The sequence below is a fragment of the Zootoca vivipara genome, chromosome 13 (genome assembly GCF_963506605.1).
Source record: "Zootoca vivipara chromosome 13, rZooViv1.1, whole genome shotgun sequence".
NCBI lineage: Eukaryota > Metazoa > Chordata > Lepidosauria > Squamata > Lacertidae > Zootoca > Zootoca vivipara.
The window spans coordinates 52,304,574-52,328,808 of NC_083288.1; the positions used below are offsets into that span (position 1 = coordinate 52,304,574).

A 24,235-nucleotide genomic window follows, 5' to 3' on the forward strand; every position below is an offset into this window, starting at 1 on the left:
GTTCCTGTCTGTCATCAAACAGGGATGCTTTAGTTGTGATTCCTGCAGTTGGACTAGATGAGCAATTCTATGAGTGTACAATTCAATTCTATCCATGTGTTTGTCCACTTGATGAGCTGGACAATAAAACCACTGGACAAATAACCATGCAAATGTAACAAGAAATAATTTATAGTGATCTTTGCCACTGATAAATTAACAAGGCTTTGGTTCTTATTAATGAGGTAGGGCGGATTTTCATCGTATCGCATAGCAATAAACATACATGGCAGCCTTCATGAAACCCAGTGCTCTCAAGCAGATGTTTTAGACTACAACTCCCATCAGGCTCAGCATCGCACAGGCAGGGCTGCTGGGAGTTATAGTCCTAAACATCTGGCGGGCGCCAAGTTAGGAAAGGCTGACATAGTCATCAGTGCAACTGATAAATATTGAAGCGAGGGAGCTGGGAGTCAGCAAAGGGGCACTGAACAAACCGGAATACGGGGAACAATTAAAACAGGTGCCAGGTAAAGGGTGAATGTGAAGTGCAGGATTCGCTCTATTACATAGCAATAAATCAATTAAATTTATAGCAGACACTGCTGCTGATAAATTAAGAGGGGGAGAAGGGAGGGGAAAGGAACAAGGGTGTAAGTGAGGCAATTAAGTCAGGGAAACACAACCATAGCCTGCTCTCCACTCATGTGGCAGGACATGGACAATTTATAGTGAGCCTTTGCCACCGATAAATTCAGAACAGGCAAGAAGAAGATCAAGCTGTGATTCCTGCATTGCAGGAGGGGGTTGGATTAAATGACCCTCAGGGTCCCTCCCAACTCTGTAATTCTATGATTCCAGCAGTGAGGAGAATAAAAGGAGGTAGAGCTGAAACAAATTTTGGCTGTGCAGGACTAGAATCCGCTGGCCCAGATTAAAATGCACTTACTGCATAACTGAAGTGTGTTGCAACATTCCCAATTACGGATGCTGGTGGATTCTAGACAATTCTTCATGGGTGGGGATTTCATGGCTCAGATTACATTTTTTGGAAATGCATTCAAAAGTTCGTTTCAGCTCCAGGAATGAGAGGGGCCCTCCCCACCCCCCTTTTACGTGTTTTGGCGTTCAGAAGTTGTTGTCGATATTCCAGACGTCTCCACTCAGGGCATTGGCCGCCCCCTGGAGCGTCCAAGTGACGAATGCCAGCTGGCGGCGGAAGAGGACCTCGTCGAAGCTCTGGGGGGCCTCACGCAAGAGGCTGACATGCTCCAGCAGGGCCTTGATGGTGTGGGCGCCCCGGCCGTGCAAGATGTGCCGGAACGGGGTCTCCGTGACTGCCACGTACTGGGAGAGGAAGTAGAATTCCACCTGGGACAGAGAGGGGGAGCCGTTAGTGGAGCAAAGTTACCCAAAGTCCACAGCACTGCCCCCCCCAAACTAGCAGAACCCCATCTGTACCGGGCAGGGTCTGGTGAATCAGGGAGGAAGGAGGGAGGGCACAGAAGCATCCTCTGCAAAAGGCTGCTCCTTTAATTCCAGGATAACTAATCCAGGATAACGAAAACTCTGCAATTCCAGTTACAGGTAGGTAGCCGTGTTGGTCTGCCATAGTCGAAACAAAATTAAAAAATTCCTTCCAATAGCACCTTAGAGACCAACTAAGTTTGTCATTGGTATGAGCTTTCGTGTGTATGCACACTTCTTCAGATACAGTTCTTCAGACTTCTGTTTCAGTGTATCTGAAGAAGTGTGCATGCACACGAAAGCTCATACCAGTGACAAACTTAGTTGGTCTCTAAGGTGCTACTGGAAGGAATTTTTAAATTTTGTTTCTGCAATTCCACACAAGAGAGCTTCCCGCAAACCACCCTGGTGGCAAGAAAGAAAGGGAAGCTTAGGTGCATCAAGGGGGCAATTGTGCCAGGTCAGGGATAAGGAATCATTTTCAGGCCGAGGGCCGCATTCCCTTCTGCGCATCCTTCCAGGGGCCACATGCTGCTGGCAGGCAGTGCCAGGGGCAGAACAGCAACTCGTACAGTTTCTACAGACACGCCATCCAGGCGCTTCAAGAGGCACTATCAGAGCTCAGGGACACATCTTAGCCAGGCAGAAACACCCAAGGAGGAGCAAAAGCAAGGCTAGGGATGGGGTTGGTGGCCCAGAGAGAGATGTGAGGGCCAGACAGCGAGACCTGGCGGCCGCATTTGGCCCCTGGGTCCCTGGGCTTTTCCTTCCTTTCTCTAGGTTACTAGTTATGGGCCATACACAAGGAATATCCATGCTATCAGGGTGGGTGGGGGAGAGATTAGGACAGCCGCTGCTATGCTAAGCCCCCTCACCGTCCACCCCACGCCTCTGCCTTGCCTCACCCGCATTATGCGCACGTTATACATGCGCAAGAGCCTCTCGTTCTGCTCCTCGGAGCTGTAGATGTCCTTGCGTAGCTTGTCCGCTGCACGCATGTAATCGCCTCTGGCCGAGTACATCCATTGCAGGGTCAGCCCTCGGCTCTGGTGGAAGCAAGCGGGGAGGTTGAAGCCTTTAAAAGACTGGGCGGTTCTAGCGCAGCGTTTTCTTTTTGGGGAGGGGGGCAGGCAGGCTTGCAGGGCGCGCCCCGCTTACCTTCAGCAGCGCCGTGTATTCGTTGAAGCGAGCAATGTGCTCCAAGAGGACGTCCCCGTAGCACCAGTAGTCGAGGGGCAGGAGGTGGTCGTGCGTCATCTTGATGAGCAAGTGGCCCACCACTTCTGCCACGGTCTTGGCCACGGCCGGGAGGCGCCCATAGAGAGCCCGGTTGAGGTTGTCGTAAGTGTCCGCCATGGTGTTGAGGAACGGGTAGCGGCGGGAGTCCTGCGGGCAGAGAACCACTTTGAGGTTGAGGGATGTTGGTGAAGCTCCAGGAAGTGGAGAACTGGGGTAATGGGGGGGGGGCTACTGCATTTGTGGGGTGTGTGTGTGTGTCTAGGGGCATAAGAGGGTGGCAAGATTTCTCTTGCAAATGTCCAGTCAGTGGCAGTAAGGAATAAGAAGAACCGTGTTCCATATCACCTCGCCTCCCTATTTTTAGAGGTCCTTTTTATTCCGCATTCATGACAAGTTGTGTTCACGATGTTAATGGGGCAGTTAGACCACAACACTGCTTTCAATGCTGTTTGTAGCTGTGGATGTTTTTGGGGCTTCATTTCCAATTGGCCAATGCCCCACAGCTTCCTGCTGAAATCCCGTAACTTTTCTGAAGGAGTCTTTTCTTTTATCTGTCCTGAATCTTCCAGCATTCAGATTCATTGGGTTTCCATGAGTATGAAGAGGGATTACTGTAATGCTCGCCATTTCCTTCCACACCATGGTGTTCCCTCCAAGTTCCCAAGCAGCCAATTGTTCCCACCCACTAAGTTGAATGCTGGACTGAGACAAAATGGATTGGAGCTCTCACCTCTGCGAAGGAGAATTCCACAGCAGGGACCCCCCCAAAGGAAGTGAAGGCGAAGGCGCTGCTGTCCATGGGAAGGGGACGTATTCTGACATAAAGGAGAGCATAATAATAAAGCTGTTAAAGGAGTACGGTAAATAAGAGTAGAAGGGAAATTAAGGGATACACGGTATATTGTATGGAGATATAGTACCCCTTTGTGCATTTGTTCCCATCCCCTTTAAGGCAGCCATCTTTTTTGACAGCCACATTGTTATTCCACTCTAAGCGTGGCTCATACAAAGTCAAAATTTGGTGGTGGGGGTGGGTGGGTTCGGTTATTCAGTACATGCTCAGAGGCACTAACTTTCTCTTTTTAAATAATCATTACTTGCTGCTTTTTAGATGTTAGACCCAGCCGTTGAGACAGATTTCAGGGCTCAGCCCCGGCTCAGCTGGGAAGAAGCTCAGAGGAGCAGCTGGAGGGGTAGACCTGGGTTTGAATCCCCCCTCTCAGCTATGAAGCTCACTGAGTGTGACCTAAGGGGCCAATCCCTCACTCTCCGCTTGACCTACCTTACAGGGTTGTTGTGAGGATTAAATGACATAAGCCACCTTGAGCACCATGGAGGAAAATGTGGGATATCAATGCAATAAGTAAGTAAATAAATAGCAAGAAGGGTTGGAAGGGGAAGTCAAAGACCAAGACTGAGCTCTTACACCTCCGTCTCCCAGCGCTGACCCTGTTCGGTCACCTGGTCGAAGATGCTTTGCCCACTGCGGCTGGGACTGTCTACCTGCAGGAGAGAGAGAAAGAGACCAGGAGGCAAAGGGTCAACCCTGCCTCCCTCCGAAGCTGTAACCTAGAAAACTAACTAAGAACATAAGACAAGCCCTGCTGGATCAGGCCAACAGCCCAGCTAGCCCAGCATCCTATTCTCACAGGGGCCAGCCAGGTGTCCTTTATGGGAAGCCTGCAAGCAGGATCCAAGCACAAGAGACCTCTTCTCTCTTGTGGTTTCCAGTAACTGGGATTCAGAAGCATCGTGTCCTCCAACTGTGGAGGCAGAACGCAACCATCCTGGCTAGTAGCCATTGATAGCCCTCTCCTCCTCCATGAATTTGCCCAATCCTCTTTCAAAGGTTGGTGGCCACCGCTGCCTCCTGTGCGAGGGAGTTCCACAGTTTAACTCTGTGCTGCATGAAGAAGGACTTCCTTTTACGTGCCCTGAATCTTCCCACGCTCGGCTTCACCGGATCTCCACCGTGTTACTTTATAAATCTTGAACCGCTGTTTGGAGAACCTAGGAGTCTAGGCTCCTTACCACCTTCCCATTCCAGGCACCCCTTAACTCATCTGCCGTGCCCCCCTCCCCGCCCTGCAACCCTCTTGCAGCCCTCCCTGGGAACCCTGGAGCCCCCTCCCCCCAGGTCCAGCTGCTTCAGACCCCAGAGTCCTGGGAGGGTGGGGGAAGCTGGGCTTACCTGCTTAATGATGCTTTCGATGAGGCTGACAAGTGCAGGGCTGGTCTTGGCGAAGAATTTGTCATCTCCTGGGGGGTGGGAGAGAAGACAGGCGTTGAGCACCAGCATCAAGACTCTCCTCCCACATCTCTGCCCCTCTTATCTCCCCAGCCCCCTTCTCCTTTCTTCAAATCTCCCCTTGCCCTCTCTTGCAAAAGGCCAGATCCTTTCTGCTCCTTCCTAGCTCAGCAGCAGCTCCTGCAGGCTCAGTCCAAGGCTGGCGTCTCCAGGTGCCTCAAACCAGGTGCATTACTAAGCTAGAGCAATGGATTCAAACTTCAAGAAAGAAGATTCCACCTAAACATTAGGAAGAACTTCCTGACAGTAAGAGCTGTTCGGCAGTGGAATTTGCTGCCAAGGAGTGTGGTGGAGTCTCCTTCTTTGGAGGTCTTTAAGCAGAGGCTTGACAGGCATATGTCAAGAATGCTTTGATGGTGTTTCCTGCTTGGCAGGGGGTTGGACTGGATGGCCTTTGTGGTCTCTTCCAACTCTATGATTCTATGATTCTATGGAACTCAGTCAGTGATCTCGTTTAGATGGACCTCAATGGTCTCGTTTAGACAAAAGTCCCAAATGCTGCAACATTTCCTCATGGGGGACTTGCCCTCGTCCCCTTGACTGTTTTGGTTGCCCTTTTCTGAACTTCTCCCAACTCTACAATATCCCTTTTAAGGTGAGGCGACCGGAACTGTACACAGTTATTCCAAATGCACAATGGACTTGTATAATGGTGTTATGGATGCTGCTGGATTCCTTCCCATAACGCCCCCCCTCCTTTCCCCACTCACCCAGGACTACGTTGTCCAGGCTGATATAGGCAGCGGCCTTAAGGTGCAACATTGTGAGATACCCCTGTGAAGAAAGGAGCAGGATTTAACAAAGGTGGGGTGGGCTTGGAGGGACTTGTGAATAAGACCACTCGGCCACAAGAGGGACAAGGCATTGGGAAATTGGGGGGGGGTCGCCTTCCAACTCTACAATTCTATGATTCTATGAAAACATCTGCTTGCCACTCTTCCTTCTATGACAGGAAGGGATCTTAGCCCTCTCCTGAACTGGGTTCGGAAGGGGAGACGGGAAGGGGGGGCTTGTCCAGACTTCCTTCGATGCTGCATTTCTAGCCAAAGGTCCGAGTTTTAAAGCTCCCATTCAAAGTGGGGTTTTGGGGGGGTTTTTTGTCGCAGCACTTTCCCTGGGAAAACACACATTTTACCGCTGATTCGGAGCCTGGAAAACACAGCACAAAAGAAGATCTGGCTGAGCCCAGCTGAGAGATCCCCCCTCCCTTTCTCCAGGCTCAAAAGGAAAAGCTTCCCAGAATTTTAAAAATGTGAATCCTTGGACCTTTATTCCAGCCACGTTCCATTGCAGTGTTCTATGTGCAAGATTTCTGAATACCGCCCCCCACCCCCCAAAACCCCACCCCAGGTGGCTGCACCCCTTTTCTGTTTAAAAGGCCCAGTTCATTCAGGTGTCCTGCTCACCTCAAGCCACTCAGTGGAGCCCACACTGCCAAAATCACCAGCATCCCAACTGGCAAAGAGCAAACTTCTCCGGAGCTGGAATCCTAAAGTAGTTGAACAACAGGGGTGGCAATTCACTTACTATTTGTTTCACAAAGTCCATACACCGCTTGATTGTAAAACAACAACAACAGCAACAACCCTCAAAGTGGCTTAAAACAATAAAATTCTCATTTATGTATGCAACCACAGCTGCGCAGATGTTATTGGCCCAGAGGTGGAAAGAAGATAAAGTCCCGACCAGAGAAGAATGGCAGATCAAGTGGATGGACTATGCTGAAATGGCTAAAATGACAGGAAGAATCAGAAATCAGGAAGACCAAAATTTTTAATAAGGAATGGGGGAAATTTATAACTTAAAGACCATTGTAAACAGTTAAAATCATTAGTAGGATTGGAATATCACTTGTAGTTTAGTGGTGAATTTTGGATATAATGGAGAGGTAAAAGATTTGGATCATTCTAAAAGATGCAGGAGGAAATTATTAACAATAGGACCCACAAACAGGAGGAGAGAAGTCCAAGAGATTCCTTGGAATCTTGTTTTTATGTTATATGTTGGATATGTGACTGCAAAATTTTAATCTGAAAAACCAAATAAATAATTTTTTAAAATCACAATAAAATTATCAGTAAAAACAGGAAAGATAACTCTTTGAAACGTTCAAAAGATAAAAGCAGCAATAAACTAAAAACAGATCAAATCACATATTGACATTCTACATGTCTAGGCGGGCTTGTCTAAACAAAAATGTTTCTAGCCGGAGCCAAAAAGAGCCCAGCAAAGGCGCTTGCCTGATTTCAAGAGGCAGGGAGTTCCATAGAGTAGCCGCCGCCACACTGAAAGATTGATTTCTCACAGACGCGGTGTTATGTGGCACCCATTTGAAGCGGTTAAGTGGGCACGTGGGGTAAGGAGATTGAACCAAGGTGTCTACTTGGCTATTTCCAAAATGCCCTCCCTTAAAACCGTAACAGTCAGGTCCCTTGGCCGCCTCTCTCTCTCCCACACCGACCCACCCATTAGATCCTTCCTCAAAGCCACGTATTTTCTTTCACTCCCTCCCCCTTAAGGCAGCCATCTTTTTCTACAGCCACATGGCTATTCCAGGGACTTCCATTATCGTTCCTCCCTCCTGCAGCCATCCTACTCACCGTTTCTCACCATAGCTGTGAAAGTGCGGGCCAACTCCAACAGGATGGCTGTGCCCACTCCGGAACGGGCGGCCCCTGGACCCAGAGAATCCCGCTGGGCCCCCACGATAACATAATGATCTAAGCAAGCGGAGAAAACAATGCATGGATGGAGGTGAAAATCAAAAGCTCCCTTCGCAGTGAGATCAGCAGTTCAACCTCCCTGAATACTGTTTCCCCTTTCAGAAAACACGGGAGTTCTGAGCACCCTACGCCTCCACTTTAACACTCATGTGCCCACCCACCCCCATCCGCATAATCCTTGCCTGGGGAACCGAGGAACCACATACCGGGTTCGAATCTACCCTCGATGCACCCGAAGATGTTGTTGATCATCACGGATTGCTTTTTGTTCTGAACTCCCAGCTGCAGCTGGAAGTCGGGCCCCCCGGGTCCGAGCTGGTACAGGACATTGGGAAGGCGTCCCTTCCAGGCTTGTGGGGCAGTGGGGCCCGTCAGCTGCCTGCAAGGAGAACCCTTGTGAATCCACAGGCTGATCTTTCAAGGGAGGACCGGGGCAGCTGGCCGCCTGACCTCACCCTGCCCATGCGGCACCCCACAGGACCCCAGGCTGATTCCGGAGACCATCACAGAATCAGGATTGTAGTGTTCAAAGGGACCAACAAGGGTCATCCAGTCCAACCCACTGCAATGCAGGAATCACAGCTAAGGAATCCCTGGCAGATGGCCAAACTACCCCAGAAGGAGCATGACGTGTCCCCCACCAGAGGGTCTACCCCTCCCCTAAAGCCCTATATACTCCATGCCAAATATTTCTTTGTCCCCAACCCTTTATACCCACACTCCATTCCAACCTTCACCTAGGCAGGAAAGAGGCGTGTTCACAACTCCTGCCAGGCAAAAGCACTTGAGCAGGGGGTGGGGCAAATCTGGTGAAGGGGGCCTGGGCCTAGGGGCATGGCCTGAGGGCCGAGTAGAGAAGCCCCAGAGAACTGCATTCACACACACCCCGCCATGTCCTCCAATTTGCTTCCCATCACCCCCCCCCCAAGGAACCCGCCACCCGACTCACCTGAGCAGGTGGGCAGCCACGTTGGCACTGACTGGGTGTGTGGGGATGGAGGGCAGTCCTGAGGACTGAATCGGAGGGAACTGGGTGTGGTTGAATGAAGGGAAGCCGGGGCTGTAGGGGTCTCCGGCCCCCATGTGGACCTACGAGCGCGAGAGAAGGATTGGGAATGCTTAAGGGGAGCCCCCACACTTAGGAGCAGTCTATCCCCAGTATCCTAGCTGCTGGGGAACATCGATGGGAGAGGGCTGCTGCTTTTGAAGGGCTGTTTTAGGGCTTCCTGGCTGGGAAAGATTGTCTGGGACCACAGGCAGGGTCTCTCGGCATGAGCCCCCAACCCACCTCTCTCTCTCTCTCTCAGTCCCAATGAAGGCTGTACTCACGTGCCCGTAAATGCTTGTGTTTGGGGACAGCCCCAGCTTGCGAGGGTCTTGTGGGACATCAGCAGGGTCCGGGTAAATGAGAACTCCCTTGGCTTGCGAAGCCTCCGCGTTGGCCACCTGGGACAAAGAGAAGCTGGGAGCTCCAGAACAATTTCACACACAGCAATCCCTCTCAACCATTGAAGAAATTGGACGCCACACCCACAGACCACGTTGCTCTGATTCAGCTCTCCCAAGCCCCCACAATGGTGCCATCATTTCCTTTCCCTTTAACGCAGCCGTCTTTTTTGACAGCCACGTTACTATTTAGGGAAACTGCACCTTTCATTGTATCCATCAGCGCTCAATACCTTCCCTTCCACCAGTTCCACAAAGGTCTACCCTACAAGCTGGAAGGTGTGCAAAGGAGGGCGACCAAGAGGATCAAGGGTCTGGAAACCAAGCCTGATGAGGAACGGTCGAGGGAGTTGGGGATTCTTAGCCTGGAACAGAGGAGACTGAGAGGAGATAGGATCGCCACCTTCAAGTATCTAAGGCACGGGTGTCAAACCCAAGGCCCGCGGGCCAAATCCGGCCCGCCAGACCTCGTCATGTGGCCCGCGTGGCCGCCAGCCTTCACCCCCGCTGCCGCCACTAGCGCTCGGCCCACGGCCGGATCGGGCCCCGCCGCCTCCGCTAGCGGCCTACCGCCTCCTTCAGCGCTCGGCCTATGGCCGGATCGGGCCCCGCCTCCAGCGCTAGCGGCCTCTCGCCGCCTCCAACGCTCGGCCTATGGCCGGATCGGGCCCCGCCTCCAGCGCTAGCGGCCTCTCGCCGCCTCCAACGCTCGGCCTATGGCCGGATCGGGCCCCGCCTCCAGCGCTAGCGGCCTCTCACCGCCTCCAACGCTCGGCCTATGGCCGGATCGGGCCCCGCCTCCAGCGCTAGCGGACTCTCCCCGCCTCCAGCGCTCGGCCTACGGCCGGATCGGGCCCCTCCTCCACCGCTAGCGGCCTCCTGTCGCCTCCAGCGCCCGGCCTACGGCCAGATCGAGCCCTGCCTCCGCCGCTAGCGGCCTCCCGCCGCCTCTGGCACTCTGGCTACGGCTGGATCGGGCCCCTCCTCCACTGCTAGCGGCCTCCCGCCACCTCCATCGCTCGGCCTACGGCCGGATCGGGCCCCGCCTCCGCCACTAGCGGCCTCCCGCCGCCTCTGGCACTCGGGCTATGGCCGGATCGGGCCCTGCCTCCGTCGCTAGCGGCCTCCTGCCGCTTCCATCGCTTGGCCCACGGCCGGATCGAGCCCCGCCTCCAGCGCTAGCGGCCTCCCGCCGCCGCCGCTAGCCGGCCTCCCACCAGATCGCCACCTCCCCCACTCGGCCTATGGCCGGATCAGGCCCCCGCCACCACCACTAACCTGCTGCCTCGCCGCCACCCGCCCGCACTCCCTGCACAAAAAGGTAATGTTGCTGTGCATGCCTTTAAAGTCTTTTTTAAAAAATAATTTTTATTGATTTTAATATAGACAAAACAGAACAAAACATAATATATATACTCCATCCTTCTTCCCTCCCTCCCCCCACAAGTCCACTTCTGCCACCAGTAGACCCCGTGGGCATTGAGAGTCAAAGGTGGTCCATTTTAAAGCTGGGTTTGTCCTCCCCCCTCTTCCCCCCATACCCCCCCTGATACCTCTTTTAAAGGGTATTTTTCCTACAGATACAACCGGCCCTTTGAGGGTGACCAAAAATTCTGATGCGGCCCCCGATGAATTTGAGTTTGACACCCCTGATCTAAGGGTATCCCACGGAAGATGGAGCAAGCTTGCTTTCTGCTGCCCTGGAGTGTAGGGCCCGAACCAATGGATTCAAATGGCAAGAGAGACGATTCCGGCTCAGTATCAGGAACAGACTCCCCCAGAAGGTGGTGGACTCCCCTTCATTAGAGGTTTTTAAACCAAGGTCAGATGGCCATCTGTCAGGGATGCTTCAGCTGTGCACTCCAGTGGGTTCAGTTAGATGACCCTCAGGGTCTTTCCCAACTCTACAATTCCATGATTCTACACCCCTCCATTCTTGCCCTTCAATCTGGAGGACCCTTTTCTGAAATCTGGTGTTTCTAGGTGGCCCCCCCACCAAAGTTTCTGGGACCTGACTCCTGCCATCTTGGAATATTGGCCTTACTGCCTGGTTGGGCTAATGGGAACTGTAGCAGATCTGGAGGGCCGCGGACGATGCTCCCTGCCCGTGGCCTCAACCCTTTCACAGAGGGTCACATTCAGGAGCCCAGCCTCACCTTCTCAGCATAGCTGATCTTCCCGATCCGGACGATGACGAGGTGGCCTTGGGGGTTCACTCCATGCTGCTTCAGCACCGCAAAGTCCTCTTGGCGCCCGTAGTTGGCAAAGACCAGGCCCCCCTGCAGGCAGACAGCGGGGTGGAAAGGAAAGGCTTGGGCACAGCTTGTCCAAAGGACCATATCCTCCCCTATGAACCTGCCCTGAGATCTTCTGGGGAAGCCCTTCTCTCAGTCCTGCCACCCGCACAGACCTGCTTGGTGGGGAGAGGGCCTTCTTGGTGGTGGCTGCTGCCAGACAACTTTGGAACTCCCTCCCGACTGGTGGGACACAGCCAAAGTTGTTCTTCCCACAGCGCAGAGTAAAACTATGGAACGGTGTGAGAACAGGATGCTGGGCTAGGTGGACTAGATGGGCTATTGGCCTCATCCAGCAGGGCATTTGCTAGCTCATCTTCTTAAATTGGTTGGAGGTCATAATGTATAAATACTTTTTTAAAAAAACAACCAAACATTTGTATTTGTTTATTTTCTTCCCCTTTAAGAGCAGCTCTCTTTTTTGACAGGCGTATTGATATTCTGGGTCGCTGGTTGTGGTCACAGCTGGCGGCCAGAAGTGGGATTAAAACTATCCACCTGCCCTATCTCGTTTATCTATCTCAGGCAGAGGAAAATAATAATAATAATAATAATAATAATAATAATAATAATAATAATAATATTTATACCCCAGCCGAGACCGGGCTCAGGGCGGCTAACACTAAATATAAATACAGTAAAAACATTTTTTTAAAAAAAAAAACACACAAAAAACAACAACAGTTGATTAAAACTGTTAGAATACAGTTTAAAATGCAGCTTAAAATGCAGCCTTGTTTTAGTGGTAGCCTATAGATCAAAGCCATAAGGGGAGAAAATGTCAAATATTCACCGGGGCCAACTCTCCATGCTGGTCCTACATGGGCCAGCAAAAAGAGCCGAGGGAAAATTTATATACAAATCTCATATAAGGGGTTCCATTAAAAAATAATAATGAGAGGGGGGGGGGTTAGACTGAGTCCAGCCCAAAGGCCAGGCGGAACAGCTCCGTCTTGTAGGCCCTGCGGAAAGATGTCAAATCCCGCAGGGCCCTGATCTCCTGCGGTAGGGCGTTCCACCAGGCTGGGGCCAGAGCTGAAAAGGCCCTGGCCCTGGTTGAGGCCAGTCTAACCTCCTTGGGGCTCGGGACTTCCAAAGTGTTGTTGTTTATGGACCTTAAGGTCCTCCGTGGGGCATATCAGGAGAGGTGGTCCCGTAGGTATGAGGGTCCTAGGCCGCATAGGGCTTTAAAGGTCAAAAGTGTTAAAAACAGGGAACAGCAATGTTGCATAGTGGTTAAAGTGCCAGACTAGAGCCTGGGAGAGACCAGGGCTCAAATCCCCTTGGATGAATCACTGCCTCTCAGCCTAACCCAAACTACACGGTAGTTGTGGGGATTAGTGTACACACCACCTTGAGCTCCTTGGAGAAAAAAGGGGGGTATAAATGCAATAAATAATAAATACATCACCTTGTACTTTTATCAATAAATTAAGGGCTGGATTCAACTGATCTGGTGCACTAACAGAAGCCAGTGAAAGGACTCCTGGTGGGGGCAACAGTGAGAAGCAGTGTGGTGTAGTGGCTAGAGCACTGGACGAAGACCTGGGCGGGACCGGAGTTCAAATCCCGCCACTCGGCCACAATGTTTGCTGAGGGTGACCTTTAAGGCCAGTTCCTCGCTCTCAGCCTAGCCTACCTCACAGGGTTGTTGTGGGGATTAGAACAGGAAGCGGGGAAGGTTATTTACACGCCACCTTGAGCCCCTTGGAGAAAAAGGTGGGGCACAAATGCAATAAATAATAAAGAAATGATTATACCGTGACTGTTCTGGAAGCGCTGTAGGGGCAGTAGACCTCCGGGTCCTCCAGCGGCAGTTTCTCCACCACGACCCCATTTGTGTCCACCCGCTGCAGGAAATTGGGGCGCAGGCTGCAGGAGAAGGACAGAGGGCGTTGAAAGTGCTGCCCCCGCCAAACCACCTCCCCTCCAGGACCCTTCACTGACCGGTCAGGGCGCTGCAGCCCCACATAATGGCTGTCGGTCCAGCTGTGGTCCAGGCCGTAGGAGCCGAAGGCAGCGAGGACGTGGCGGGAGAGGGCGTCCAGGCGAGGGGAGCCAGGTGGGTGGGGGGATTCGCTCATCATTCTGCGCAAAGTGAAGGGAGAGAGATGTTCCTTAAGGGCAGAGCAGGAGCCTGCTGGATCAGGCCAGGGGCCCATCGAGCCCAGAATCCTGTCTTCACAGTTGCCAGATGCCTGTGTTAAACCCGCAAGCCGGATTTGAACTCAAGAGCAACACCCTCCTCTCCTGTGGTTTCCAGAAGCTAGTGGTCAGGAACATGGCTGCCTCTGATATTCCTTGTCCTGCGCTGCGTGAACTAGGGGTTTCTTTTATCTATCCAGAATCTCCCAACATTCAGCTTCATGGGATGTTCAAGAGTTCTGGGGTTACGAGAGGAAGGAAAACGTTTCTCTCTCTGCTTTCTCCCTGCCAGGCAGGGAAACCTGCCAGGCATTATGTTATACGTAAACTTCTATCGTGTCGCTTCCTACACGCCTTTTCCCTGAGCTAAATTAACTTTCAGAAGACATCTGAAGGCAGCCCTGTATCCGGAAGTTTTGTAATGTTTGAAGTTTTACTATGTTTTATATACCGTATGCTGTAAGCTATCCAGAGATCGGCGGGGAATAATAATAATAATAATAATAATAATAATAATAATAATAATAATGTAATAATAATATTCCAAAATGCTGCAACCTTTCTTCACCGCAGGGTCATACCACCCCCTTGATCATTTGAGTTGCCCTTTTCTAAATCTAAAAGTAAGGTAAAGGTAAAAGTAAAGGTAAAGGACCACTGGACTGCTAAGTCCAGTCAAACTAGACTATGGCGCGCGATGTTCATCTCCGCTTTCAGGCCGAGGGAACCGGCGTTTGTCTGCAGACAGCTTTCCAGGTTATGTGGTCAGCATGACTAAACCGCTTCTGGCGCACGGAGGATTGTGACAGAAGCCGGAGCGTACAGAAATGCCGTTTACCTTCCCATCACAGTGGTACAGTACTAATTTATCTACAGGCGTTGGTATGCTTTCGAACTGCTAGGTTGGCAGGAGCTGGGACAGAGCGACAGGAGCTCACCCTGTCATACAGATTCGAACTGCTGACCTTACAATCAGCAAGCTCAAGAGGCTCGGGAACACAGAGACAGGGACCTAGGCTGCGCCCAAACCATATATTTAAAGCACATGGCTTCCCCCAAAGAATCCTGGGAACCGTAGTTTGTTAAGTTTGGAAGCAGGCTGGAAGCTGGCGACCCAGAGACCTGCCTGCTCTGTGCTGGACGCAGAGCTGTGATGTATGGAGAAGCGAGATCTTTGGGGGGTTTCCTGCTGTGAGCCCCTCCACCTTATGCTAAGGTTGTATATATGTGTCAATAAAACAACGTATCCCAAGGACACCACAGTCTCTGATGACTTTTGTTCCAAGGAAACCAAACCCTAGATAAGCGCTTGAAGGAACCCCCCAGAGTCTCTCACAACTCAGAGACTGAAGTGGTGTGTAACACTGTGTTGTTCATCTTGTAATAATAAGAATAAGAATAAGAATAATTTTATTTATACCCCGCCCTCCCCAGTGAGAGCTGGGCTCAGGGTGGCTGACATCAATAAAATTACAATAAAATGTAAAAGAAAGAAAAACAATTGATTAAAATGCAGATTAAAATACAATTTAGATTTTAAAATTGTTTTAAAATACAGCGATACTGGCTGTCACTCATATTCACTTGCATGGTTTCTTATCCTCTACTCGGGCAAACACGCAAATGGTGGTAGAGAAAGGATCTCACCTGATCGTCCCCTCAATCTTCTCCTCATTGAGGTACTTCTGGAACATCTCCCGCAAGTCAGCCCAGTACAGCGGGGCTCCCCTCTGGCCGTCTTCCGCCTCGGGGGGGCTCTCGTCATTCACCACTGCCAAGTAGTCTCCGCAGACCATACAGGAAGACCCTCGGGACAAGATGTACCCCAGGAGGAAGGCTGAGGAGAGCAGAGGACAGAGGGGGGCAGTCAGGCTTTAAAGCAGAGGGTTAGTAGGGTCACAGGGCAAAAGGTGTACGGATCACCCAAATTTAAACACAGAAGTTTCCCCATAGTCTAAAATGTAGGGTTACCTGGAAGCCTTGCTAGAAGCTGGCTATGTTAGGACTCATCCACACTGACCTTTCTGTGTCCAAGCGCTCCCCCCCCCCCACTGCTTTCCCCAGGAAAACCTGCTCTTTAACACTGACTCGGAACAAACAGCAATTTGGGTTTTCTGTGAATTGCTGTTTGCTCCATTGATCTGTAAAGAGCAGGTTTCTGTGGGGAAGTGGAGGGGGGGAGCACTTCGACAGGGACCTGTGCCTAGAAATTCAGAGCAAAGGTAAGTGTGGATGACCCCCAGAAATGACTGTACCTGTTTCCCTTCAAAATGCACCCAAGCCACTTCGTGTGGCTGTGAGTTTCGTAGGTTAACCGTACACCAAGACCTCCTTTCCTTTGCCCTGACTTCTTCAGCTTCATCAGATAACCCTGCTGGGTTTAAGTCCTATGAGAGAGCGAGAGAGCTCTTTCTCTAGGAATACTGGATCAGGCCAAAGGGGACCAACCTAGTCCAGCACCTTGTTCTCACAGTGGCCGACCAGATGCACCGGGGGAAACCTGCAAGGAGGATATATGAATATGAGAAGAGACCTGTCCAGGCCAGGGCATGGGCTTTTTGGCTCAGAAAGGGACAGAATGCCTAACAGCTGAGTGCAAAGGGCTCAATGGCCAGGAGAGGAATCTTTGGGAAGGATTTGTACCTGGGTGGAGCTCAGGGCATGGAGGCCGCAATGGGGAGGAAGGCCACCTGGAGCCACTGCCAGGTAGAGTGGGATTTGTGGTGGGTGGGCAGAGCTTCCCAACCATTTGTGTGTGGGGGGGTCTATGGAGAAGTCAGAGGGAGAGAGACCACTTGGACCTTGGGGGAGAAGGAGTTGCATAGCCTTCCTTCCTTCACCTCCCAAACCCCCCCCCCCACAGGAAGGGTTGTGTAGCTCAGATGGTAGAGCGGCTGCTTGGCATGCAGAAGGTCACAGGTTCAATCCCCAGCTGATAGGAAGTCCTCCCTCTGATTTCTTCCAGAGGTGCTGCCAGTCAATGTCTGCCTAGACGGGCCAGTGGGTCTGATGGGCGGCACATCGTTAATCTGTGGAACTCCCTCCCACAGGAGGCAGTGATGGCCAACAACTAGAACAGCTCTCAAAGAGGATTAGACAAATTCATGGGAGGTGGAGAGGAGCATCGAGGGCTACTAGCCAGGATGGTTTATGTTCTGCCTCCACAGTTGGAGGCAGCAATCCTTTTGAATAGCAGTTGCTGGAGAAGAGGGGGAAAGACTCTTGGCCTCTGTGGCTACTGTGACAAAGGGATGCTGGACTAGATGGCCCATGGGCCTGATCCAGCAGGCTCTCCTTATGTTCTTATGATTCAGGCTGCATACACACTGTAAGGGCATAATAAGAGCCCTGACAGATCAGGCTAGTGGCCCAGCTAGTCCAGCATCCTGTTCTCACTGCGGCCAACCGGATGCCCCCATGAGAAACCCACAAGCAGGACTCGCACAAGAGCAACTTGTGGAAGAAGCAACATTAGGAAGAACTTCCTGACAGTAAGAGCTGTTCGGCAGTGGAATTTGCTACCAAGGAGTGTGGTGGAGTCTCCTTCTTTGGAGGTCTTTAAGCAGAGGCTTGACAGGCATATATCAAGAATGCTTTGATGGTGTTCCTGCTTGGCAGGGGGTTGGACTGGATGGCCCTTGTGGTCTCTTCCAACTCTATGATTCTATGATTCTAACTCTCCTCTCTTACGCATGGCTTCCCCAAAAAATCCTGGGAACTGTCGTTTGTCAACAGTGAGCTGGGAATTGCACCCCTGTCTGGGGTGAAATTACAGTACTCAGGCTTCTTTTGGGGGTGGGGGGTGGGGACCATGTACTTGAAATGTATAAGGCAGCTTCCTTGGTGAAATATGAGAAGCTCAGCTCCCAGGGACATGAACCTGCCCTTTTGTGTAAAGCACCCACGGATGGCCCTATAGAATTCCTAACATTTTACTATTTATATTTATATAAAATCCTGATGATCACAATATTTAAATAAAATCCCGATGATCACAATATTCGTATAAAATCCTGATGATCACAATAGGGACAAGGGAAGCCCAGGCAGAGCTCAGCCCTGTGGCCAGATCTGGGGTCCAGATCCGATTCCTCTCACCCACAATGAAGACCAGGAGTCCCACGAGCCCGAGGCAGACCACGGCTTTCCAGCGATCCTTCCACAGGCACTGCGCCCTGTCTCCTGCCTTCTCAGTGCCACGGGAGGCCCCAGGTCCCTCAGCCTCCATCACCTTCATCTGGAGCCCTTCGGGGTCTCCATCGCCCTCGGGCATCTTGCGGTAGATGGAGGAGGATCTCCGAGGTGGCTTCTTGTTCCTCTGGGGGTGGGGAGGAAGGAAATGGGGAGTCGGTAAAGAGGGGGAGTCAGGACGGAAGCCACGGCCCTCAGACCCAGCCGGGTCGCCAATATCGCAGCCTTACCGCGTCCCGTAGCCGGGATCTCCAAAAATCCATGCCGTCCGGTTTTGCGCGGTTCCCGCCCTGCGGAGAGGCAGAAGTTTGGCAGAACGTGAAAACGAGATTTCCGCCAACCCCACCCACATCTTATCAGGATTATCACTGCCACCATACCATCCCTCCCTCCCTCCCTGCTACATGGGGGGAAAGGGGTGGTTTTTGCAGACGTGACTAACCGATGGGGCCTTCTTATCGGGGACGCGGCCTCGGGGACTCTTATCAGGCCCTGCACAGGCAGGCAGCCCACCCACCCAGCCTTGACGCTGGCCTGGCGGAGGCACCTGTTGTGCACGTACCACTTCCTCCGTTCTCGGGGCCAGGGTCAAATTTGCTTATTTCATTAGAACAGGAAGGCTGGGCGCATCAGCCCCACAGTACAGTATGGGAATGGCTTGCAGGCAACTGCAGGGCCTGGAGACAGGCAGCCAGGTTATGCATCCACAGCAGTGACCGGAGGAGGAATGACCGCTGGGAGGAGCAAAGGGAGAAGAGACAGCTTGGGCCATCTGCAGCAGCACAGCCGGACGCCTTCATCTGCCCCGGCTGCAACAAAACACGTCTCTCCCGTATCAGTCTCTGCAGCCACAGCAGGCACTATAACCGTCCAACAGTTTGACTTCACCCCCAAAGGAGCACTTCTCCATTGTCTGCGGAGACAGACAGATGCCAGCAACAACCTCTCTCTCTCTCTCTCTCTCTCTCTCACACACACACACACACACACACACACACACACACACACATATGTATGTATTGGTGAGGGATGCTCCATCCAGCTCAATATCACCTACAATGACTGGCAGCAGTGGTTCTCTGGGGTTTCAGGCCGCGGGTCCCCCCTGCCCCAGTCCTACCTAGAGATACCATTGGAAATTGAACCTGGGACTTTCTGCATGCAAGGCTCTACCGCCGAGCAGTGGTTCTTTCCTTAAAATAAAGCCAAGGTGCTAGTCCTCACTGAACATTGGGAGCTGCCTTTGGTCCATCTAGTTCAATATTGTCTACACTGAGTGGCAGCAGTGAAAGCTCTACGTATCAGACATTTGTTATCTCTCCCAGTCCTGTCAGGGGTTGAACTGGAAACCTTCTGCATGCCAAGCGGGTGCCAGATTCCCCACTATGCCTGCTTCTGGCTGCCCCTAACCACCCCCCCACCCCCACCCCCGGTCGTCCCTTCCTGTACCCAGAATGACCTGCCTTGGAGGAAGGGAAATGGAAGAGCAGGAGCAATGAGAAGAGAAGAAAGTTTATTTTGCTTATTTTTTTTATTGCATTTGTATCCCACCTTTTCCTCCAAAGAGCTCAAGGCGGGGTACAGAGCTCTCTGCCACCCACACCCATCTAAACCCCCAAATTACAGTGTCACCCAGAGTGTTTCATGGCTGAGTGGGAGGATTTGAACCCTGGTCTCCCTGGTCCCAGTCCAGTGCTGTAGCCACTACTCCAGCCTGCTTCTCTCTTTGGGGCAGCCCCCCCGGCTTCTCTGGGGCTAGAAATCTCCTCCAATGAACGCCCTCTTTCTCCCTCGCACACACAAAGAGCAGGTTAAATATTAGCTCCTGTGTGTGATGAGTCAGGAATTCAGCTCTGTTGCCTCAAATACATATATTCACTCCTCCTCCCAGCAAAACTCAATCCTGGATTTTGGCCTTGACAACTGAACCCCCATAAATCCTATTTCCTTTTGGGGGGGGACCCAGGAATCCTGATATTTAAAGCACCTGTAACCAGCTAGGACCTGCTCCCAATCAGGCAGGAAGTTCAGGAGTTCTGGATCTGAGTCCCTCTTGCATTATAGCCCAGGATCCAAAGAAATTACCCCTCATTTGGGGGCAGAGAGGTGTCCCCCGCTTTTACACCATGACCCTCCAGACTCTGCCTCAGGTGTTTCCTGGGCTTTGAGGCTCTCTCCTTGCATCCTGATTTCACAAAGGTGGAGGTAAAAGTTACGAATAAAAATTAAAAACCCTTCATTTGCCGGCTCAAAGTGGTTTTTATTTTCCCTCGCACCAGGATTCCCACACCCCAACACAAAGGTGGCAAAAGGCCATTCCAGAAGTTGTAGGTGAAGCCTGGCTAGATAGGAATTAGATCAGCTGGTGGGAGCTATAGCCTAAAACAGCAAGAGACAGTGTGGTACAGTGGTTAGACCATGGGAAGGCAAACTAAGGCCCGGGGGCTGGATCCGGCCCAATCGCCTTCTAAATCCGGCCCACGGACAGTCCGGGAATCAGCGTGTTTTTACATGAGTAGAATGTGTCCTTTTATTTAAAATGCATCTCTGGGTTATTTGTGGGGCATAGGAATTTGTTCATTCCCCCCCCCCAAAAGAAAAATATAGTCCAGCCCCCCACAAGGTCTGAGGGACAGTGGACTGGCCCCCTGCTGAAAAAGTTTGCTGATCCCTGGGTTAGACTTTTGAACTAGGACCTGGGAAAGATCAGGGTTCAAATCCCCCCCCCTCGGCCATAAAACACACTGAGAGACCTTGGGGGTCGGTCACCGTCTCGCTGAGCCTAGCCTACCTCACAGGACTGTTGTGAGGATCAAATGGTAAGGAGAATAACCATGTGCCATCACCTTGAGCTCCCTGGAGGAAAAGGAGGGGTACAAACTGATAGACATATTGGAGGGGGGGCACCAGGTTGGGGAAGGCTGAATTAAAGTGGGGGGAGGGATGGAGATTGGGTGTGAGGCATGCCCAGGGGTGCCCCAAAGCGATCCCCTGACGTGGCACTTGCTTGAGATCCCAACCTTTAACCCTAGGCCCTTCCCCCCGAAACAAACAGACCAGAGAACCCCCCTGCCGCTCACTCCCTTCCATGCCCAAAGCCCTTCCCCTCCATCCATCCGCCCGTCACCCCAAAGACTCACTGGTTCTTGGGGAGGCCTGGCTTTGCGGAGACGTTTTGGGTCCCCTGTTGAACTCAGCGCCTGCCTGCCCCTCTCTTGCTCCCTTGCTGGGTTGCTCCTCCCCCCCTCCGTCCCTCGTGGGCCAAACTTCCAGGTCACTCAACCCAGCCCCAGAGAGGAGAGGCTGACCTCCCTCTAGCCAGGGGTGGGGTGGAGGCAGGGAGGGTGCGAGTGTGCTTGTGCACGTCTGCCGGGTGTGCCCACGCAGCCCCACCTCCCTGACCCCTCTCCCCACTTTTGCCTTTTGCAGATTTGCCTTTATTAACCTTTAATGACACGAATGAAGGCCGTCTTAAGAAGCAAGTGACTAAATCAAATATTGGCATGTCGGAACTGCGTCACACAGCTAATGATGCTGATGAGTGTTGGGCGGATAAAAGAAAGCCCCTCTTCACGCAGAGCACAGTGTTAACCTGTGGAACTCGTTCCTGCAGGAGGCAGTGATGAGCACCAACTTGGCTGGCTTCAGAGGATGACTGGACATATTCCTAGAGGAAAATAAGGCTATCGATGGCTCTGCTCTGACCTCCAGAGTTGAAGGCAGCAAGGCTTCTGAATACCCCTTGCTGGAAACAACAGGGACAGTTGCTCTTTTGCTCGGATCCTGCTTGCAGCTTTCCCATAACAGGCACCTGGCTGGCCTCTGTTAGAACAGGATGCAGGCTTAGGCAGGCCATTGGCCTGATCCAGCCAGGTTCTTATCTTTAAAGATACAAGATGCATTCCTAGCATGACAGTGTGAGCAAGGGGTTTGGACAAGAATAGCAAACACTGGTTGTGCTACGTGTTTGAAAAGGCAATGTTTTATAGCTGTGGCTCTGGAAAGGGTTTCTATGACCAGAGGCTGCCTGGTCTGAGTCGGTATAAGGCAGCCTCCTATGCTCCAAGTGAAAAGGATCTAGGGGTCTAAGTAGGCCAGAAGCTTAATGTGAGTCCGCAGTGTGATGCAGCAGCAAAAAAGGCAAATACTACTACTACTACTACTACTACTACTACTACCTCAAGAGGAGACTCAAGTCCCAAGAACTGCAAGAAGATCAAACCTATCCATTCTAAAGGAAATCAGCCCCGAGTGCTCACTGGAAGGACAGATCCTGAAGCTGAGGCTCCAATACTTTGGCCACCTCATGAGAAGAGAAGACTCCCTGGAAAAGACCCTGATGTTGGGAAAGATGGAGGGCACGACAGAGGACGAGATGGTTGGACAGTGTTCTTGAAGCTACCAACATGAGTTTGACCAAACTGTGGGAGGCAGTGCAAGACAGGAGTGCCTGGCGTGCTCTGGTCCATGGGGTCAGGATTGGAAAAGTTGGACACGACTAAATGACTAAACAACAACACCTTTATTCTTATGCGTTGCTGTGGCTTACTCTGTGAAATGGGCCCTCAGAGTCTCCCTTCAGACCCCCCTGTAGGCCCTAAATGAGCCCTCAGAGTCCCCCTTCAGACCCCCCTGTAGGCCCCACTGTGGTTTAGTCTGTGAAATGGGCCCTCAGAGTCCCTGTAGGTCCTAAATGGGCCCTCAAAGTCCCCCTTCAGACTCCCCTGTAGGCCCCACTGTGGGTCAGTCTGTGAAATGGGCCCTCAGAGTCCCCCTTCGGACTCCCCTGTAGGCCCCACTGGGCTGTTTCGTGTCGGTGGGGAGATCTCTGTGGAGGGCAGGGATTGTGGATCGGGCAAGATATGAGTGGAGGGCATGGATTGTGGATCGGGTAGGATGGTGAAGGCCGAGACCTATGGGGGGATCTCTGGGGAGTGAGGGGGATCTCTGGGGTAGGTACCTCCGTGGCAGGAGGGGGGGCTTGGGGAGCGGGCTACTGTTGGGGTGGCCTGGCCCCTGGCAGAGGCCTGTTCTCGGGGTGGGCTGTGTCCCAGGGTGGTGGGGTGGGTGGAGAGTGGCCGTTATTTTGCCAGTGGGCGGGATTTTGGGTGTATGTTTGATTTTGTTTGGTGGGGTGGGTGGGGAGTGGGTGGAACTTTGGCAGTACAGTATGTTGGATGTTGTTTGTTGGATGTCCACTGGAGGAGGCAATTTTTTGGTATACAAATCCAGGTTTCTACCTGTCCTAGGTGTGTGATCTTGAGATAACTAGGTTTCGAAAGGCTGTAGTAAGGACTTTGGAAGGAATGTGCATTTACGTTAATTCCCCATCTGACCTGCAGGGGGCAGAGCGGCACCCAACTAAGACAACCCTCTTCATTCAAGGCACATCAGGACAGTTTAATGCTTTATAACTAACTATAACGGAAGGAGGCCAGATTGTGCAAGGCAAAGAGGAAGGGGGAGGCAGGAGGTGTGAATAGCTGTGTGTCGATTTGAACTTTTCCTGTGGTTTATTACTGTAGATCATGGCACGAGTAAAATAAGGTTGGCTTAATATGACAAGAGACCCTCCATTATTAACTTTCACAAGGAACCAATATACGCTTCTCTCTAAGGACAAGTATACTTCATTTCTTGGCTGGCTCTTAAAGTGGGTCCTGTGGCAAAATTCTCACACTCGCTTTCTGTAGGATTTTGAGAATGGTTGGGGATTCTTTCATTCTTTAGATCAAGGTGTGTGTGTGTGTGTGGTACGATTCACTGCCTGCTTAAACTGTAATTTTGCTGCCCGAAGTAGCATTTATATATTCTGTCACTTTCGTTTCACATAATAAACCAAGCATTATTTATTCTTTCTCTGTGAGAACGTCTTGTGGGTGTAAGGTTAAGGGTCAACGTGTGTCCATAATGGTAACACACGTGGTAACTGGCCAAAGTTCCCAAGCCATACACTCGTGTGTATGAATTCACGTGAGCGCTGGGCACGCTTGTGGGATCAGACACATACTTATGACAGAGGGGTGACCACACACACCCTCACCCTCCTGCCATGCTGTCGCAAAGGGTAACACGCGCCACTGTGGCTCAGTTTCATTGGCCCCTTCGAAAACGTGGCAGGTCCCCGGGGAGCTCTTGGGTGTGAGACATTTTGCCCAAGTCCCTGTTCCCATAACACCTCTTCCCAACACCAAGAACATAAGAAGAGGCTGCTGGATCAGACCAGTGGCCCATCTGGTCCTGTGTCCTGGTCTCACAGTGGCTGATCAGATGCCCCAGTGGGAAACCAGAGGCCACCAGATTGGGGAAATCTGAATTTAAGGCATATTTATGATTTTATTTTTATGTGTCATACAATTTATATACTTCCTTGATTATATAAAAACAAACAAACTCAGGAGCAGTTTTCAAGAAGAATATCCACACATATAGTCACGCATTCA

At 51.7% G+C, this 24,235-nt stretch overlaps 1 protein-coding gene across 4 annotated transcripts in view; it reads right to left on the reverse strand.

Annotated features, from left to right (window-relative positions):
* Positions 1-64: 64 nt before the first annotated feature.
* The window catches only part of TFR2 (transferrin receptor 2), a 35,136-nt gene continuing 10,965 nt past the window's right edge, over positions 65-24,235 (reverse strand). For 2 of the 4 annotated variants that reach the window (XM_060281939.1, XM_035136070.2), the window contains 18 exons: positions 18,023-18,082; positions 17,700-17,919; positions 15,249-15,438; positions 13,404-13,544; positions 13,217-13,328; positions 11,319-11,441; positions 9,046-9,162; positions 8,666-8,805; positions 7,923-8,095; positions 7,594-7,713; positions 6,400-6,482; positions 5,704-5,767; positions 4,877-4,944; positions 4,112-4,188; positions 3,416-3,500; positions 2,605-2,832; positions 2,352-2,492; positions 65-1,350 (listed from right to left, as the gene is read on the reverse strand). In XM_060281939.1, the coding sequence (XP_060137922.1) occupies positions 1,108-1,350; positions 2,352-2,492; positions 2,605-2,832; positions 3,416-3,500; positions 4,112-4,188; positions 4,877-4,944; positions 5,704-5,767; positions 6,400-6,482; positions 7,594-7,713; positions 7,923-8,095; positions 8,666-8,805; positions 9,046-9,162; positions 11,319-11,441; positions 13,217-13,328; positions 13,404-13,544; positions 15,249-15,438; positions 17,700-17,919; positions 18,023-18,055 (2,358 nt within the window). In that variant the 5' untranslated portion in view covers positions 18,056-18,082 and the 3' untranslated portion in view covers positions 65-1,107. Of the gene's footprint in view, positions 1,351-2,351; positions 2,493-2,604; positions 2,833-3,415; positions 3,501-4,111; positions 4,189-4,876; positions 4,945-5,703; positions 5,768-6,399; positions 6,483-7,593; positions 7,714-7,922; positions 8,096-8,665; positions 8,806-9,045; positions 9,163-11,318; positions 11,442-13,216; positions 13,329-13,403; positions 13,545-15,248; positions 15,439-17,699; positions 17,920-18,022; positions 18,083-20,932; positions 21,139-24,235 lie in introns of those variants that run through there. The other 2 variants (XM_035136071.2, XM_035136072.2) reach the window with 2 other exon arrangements.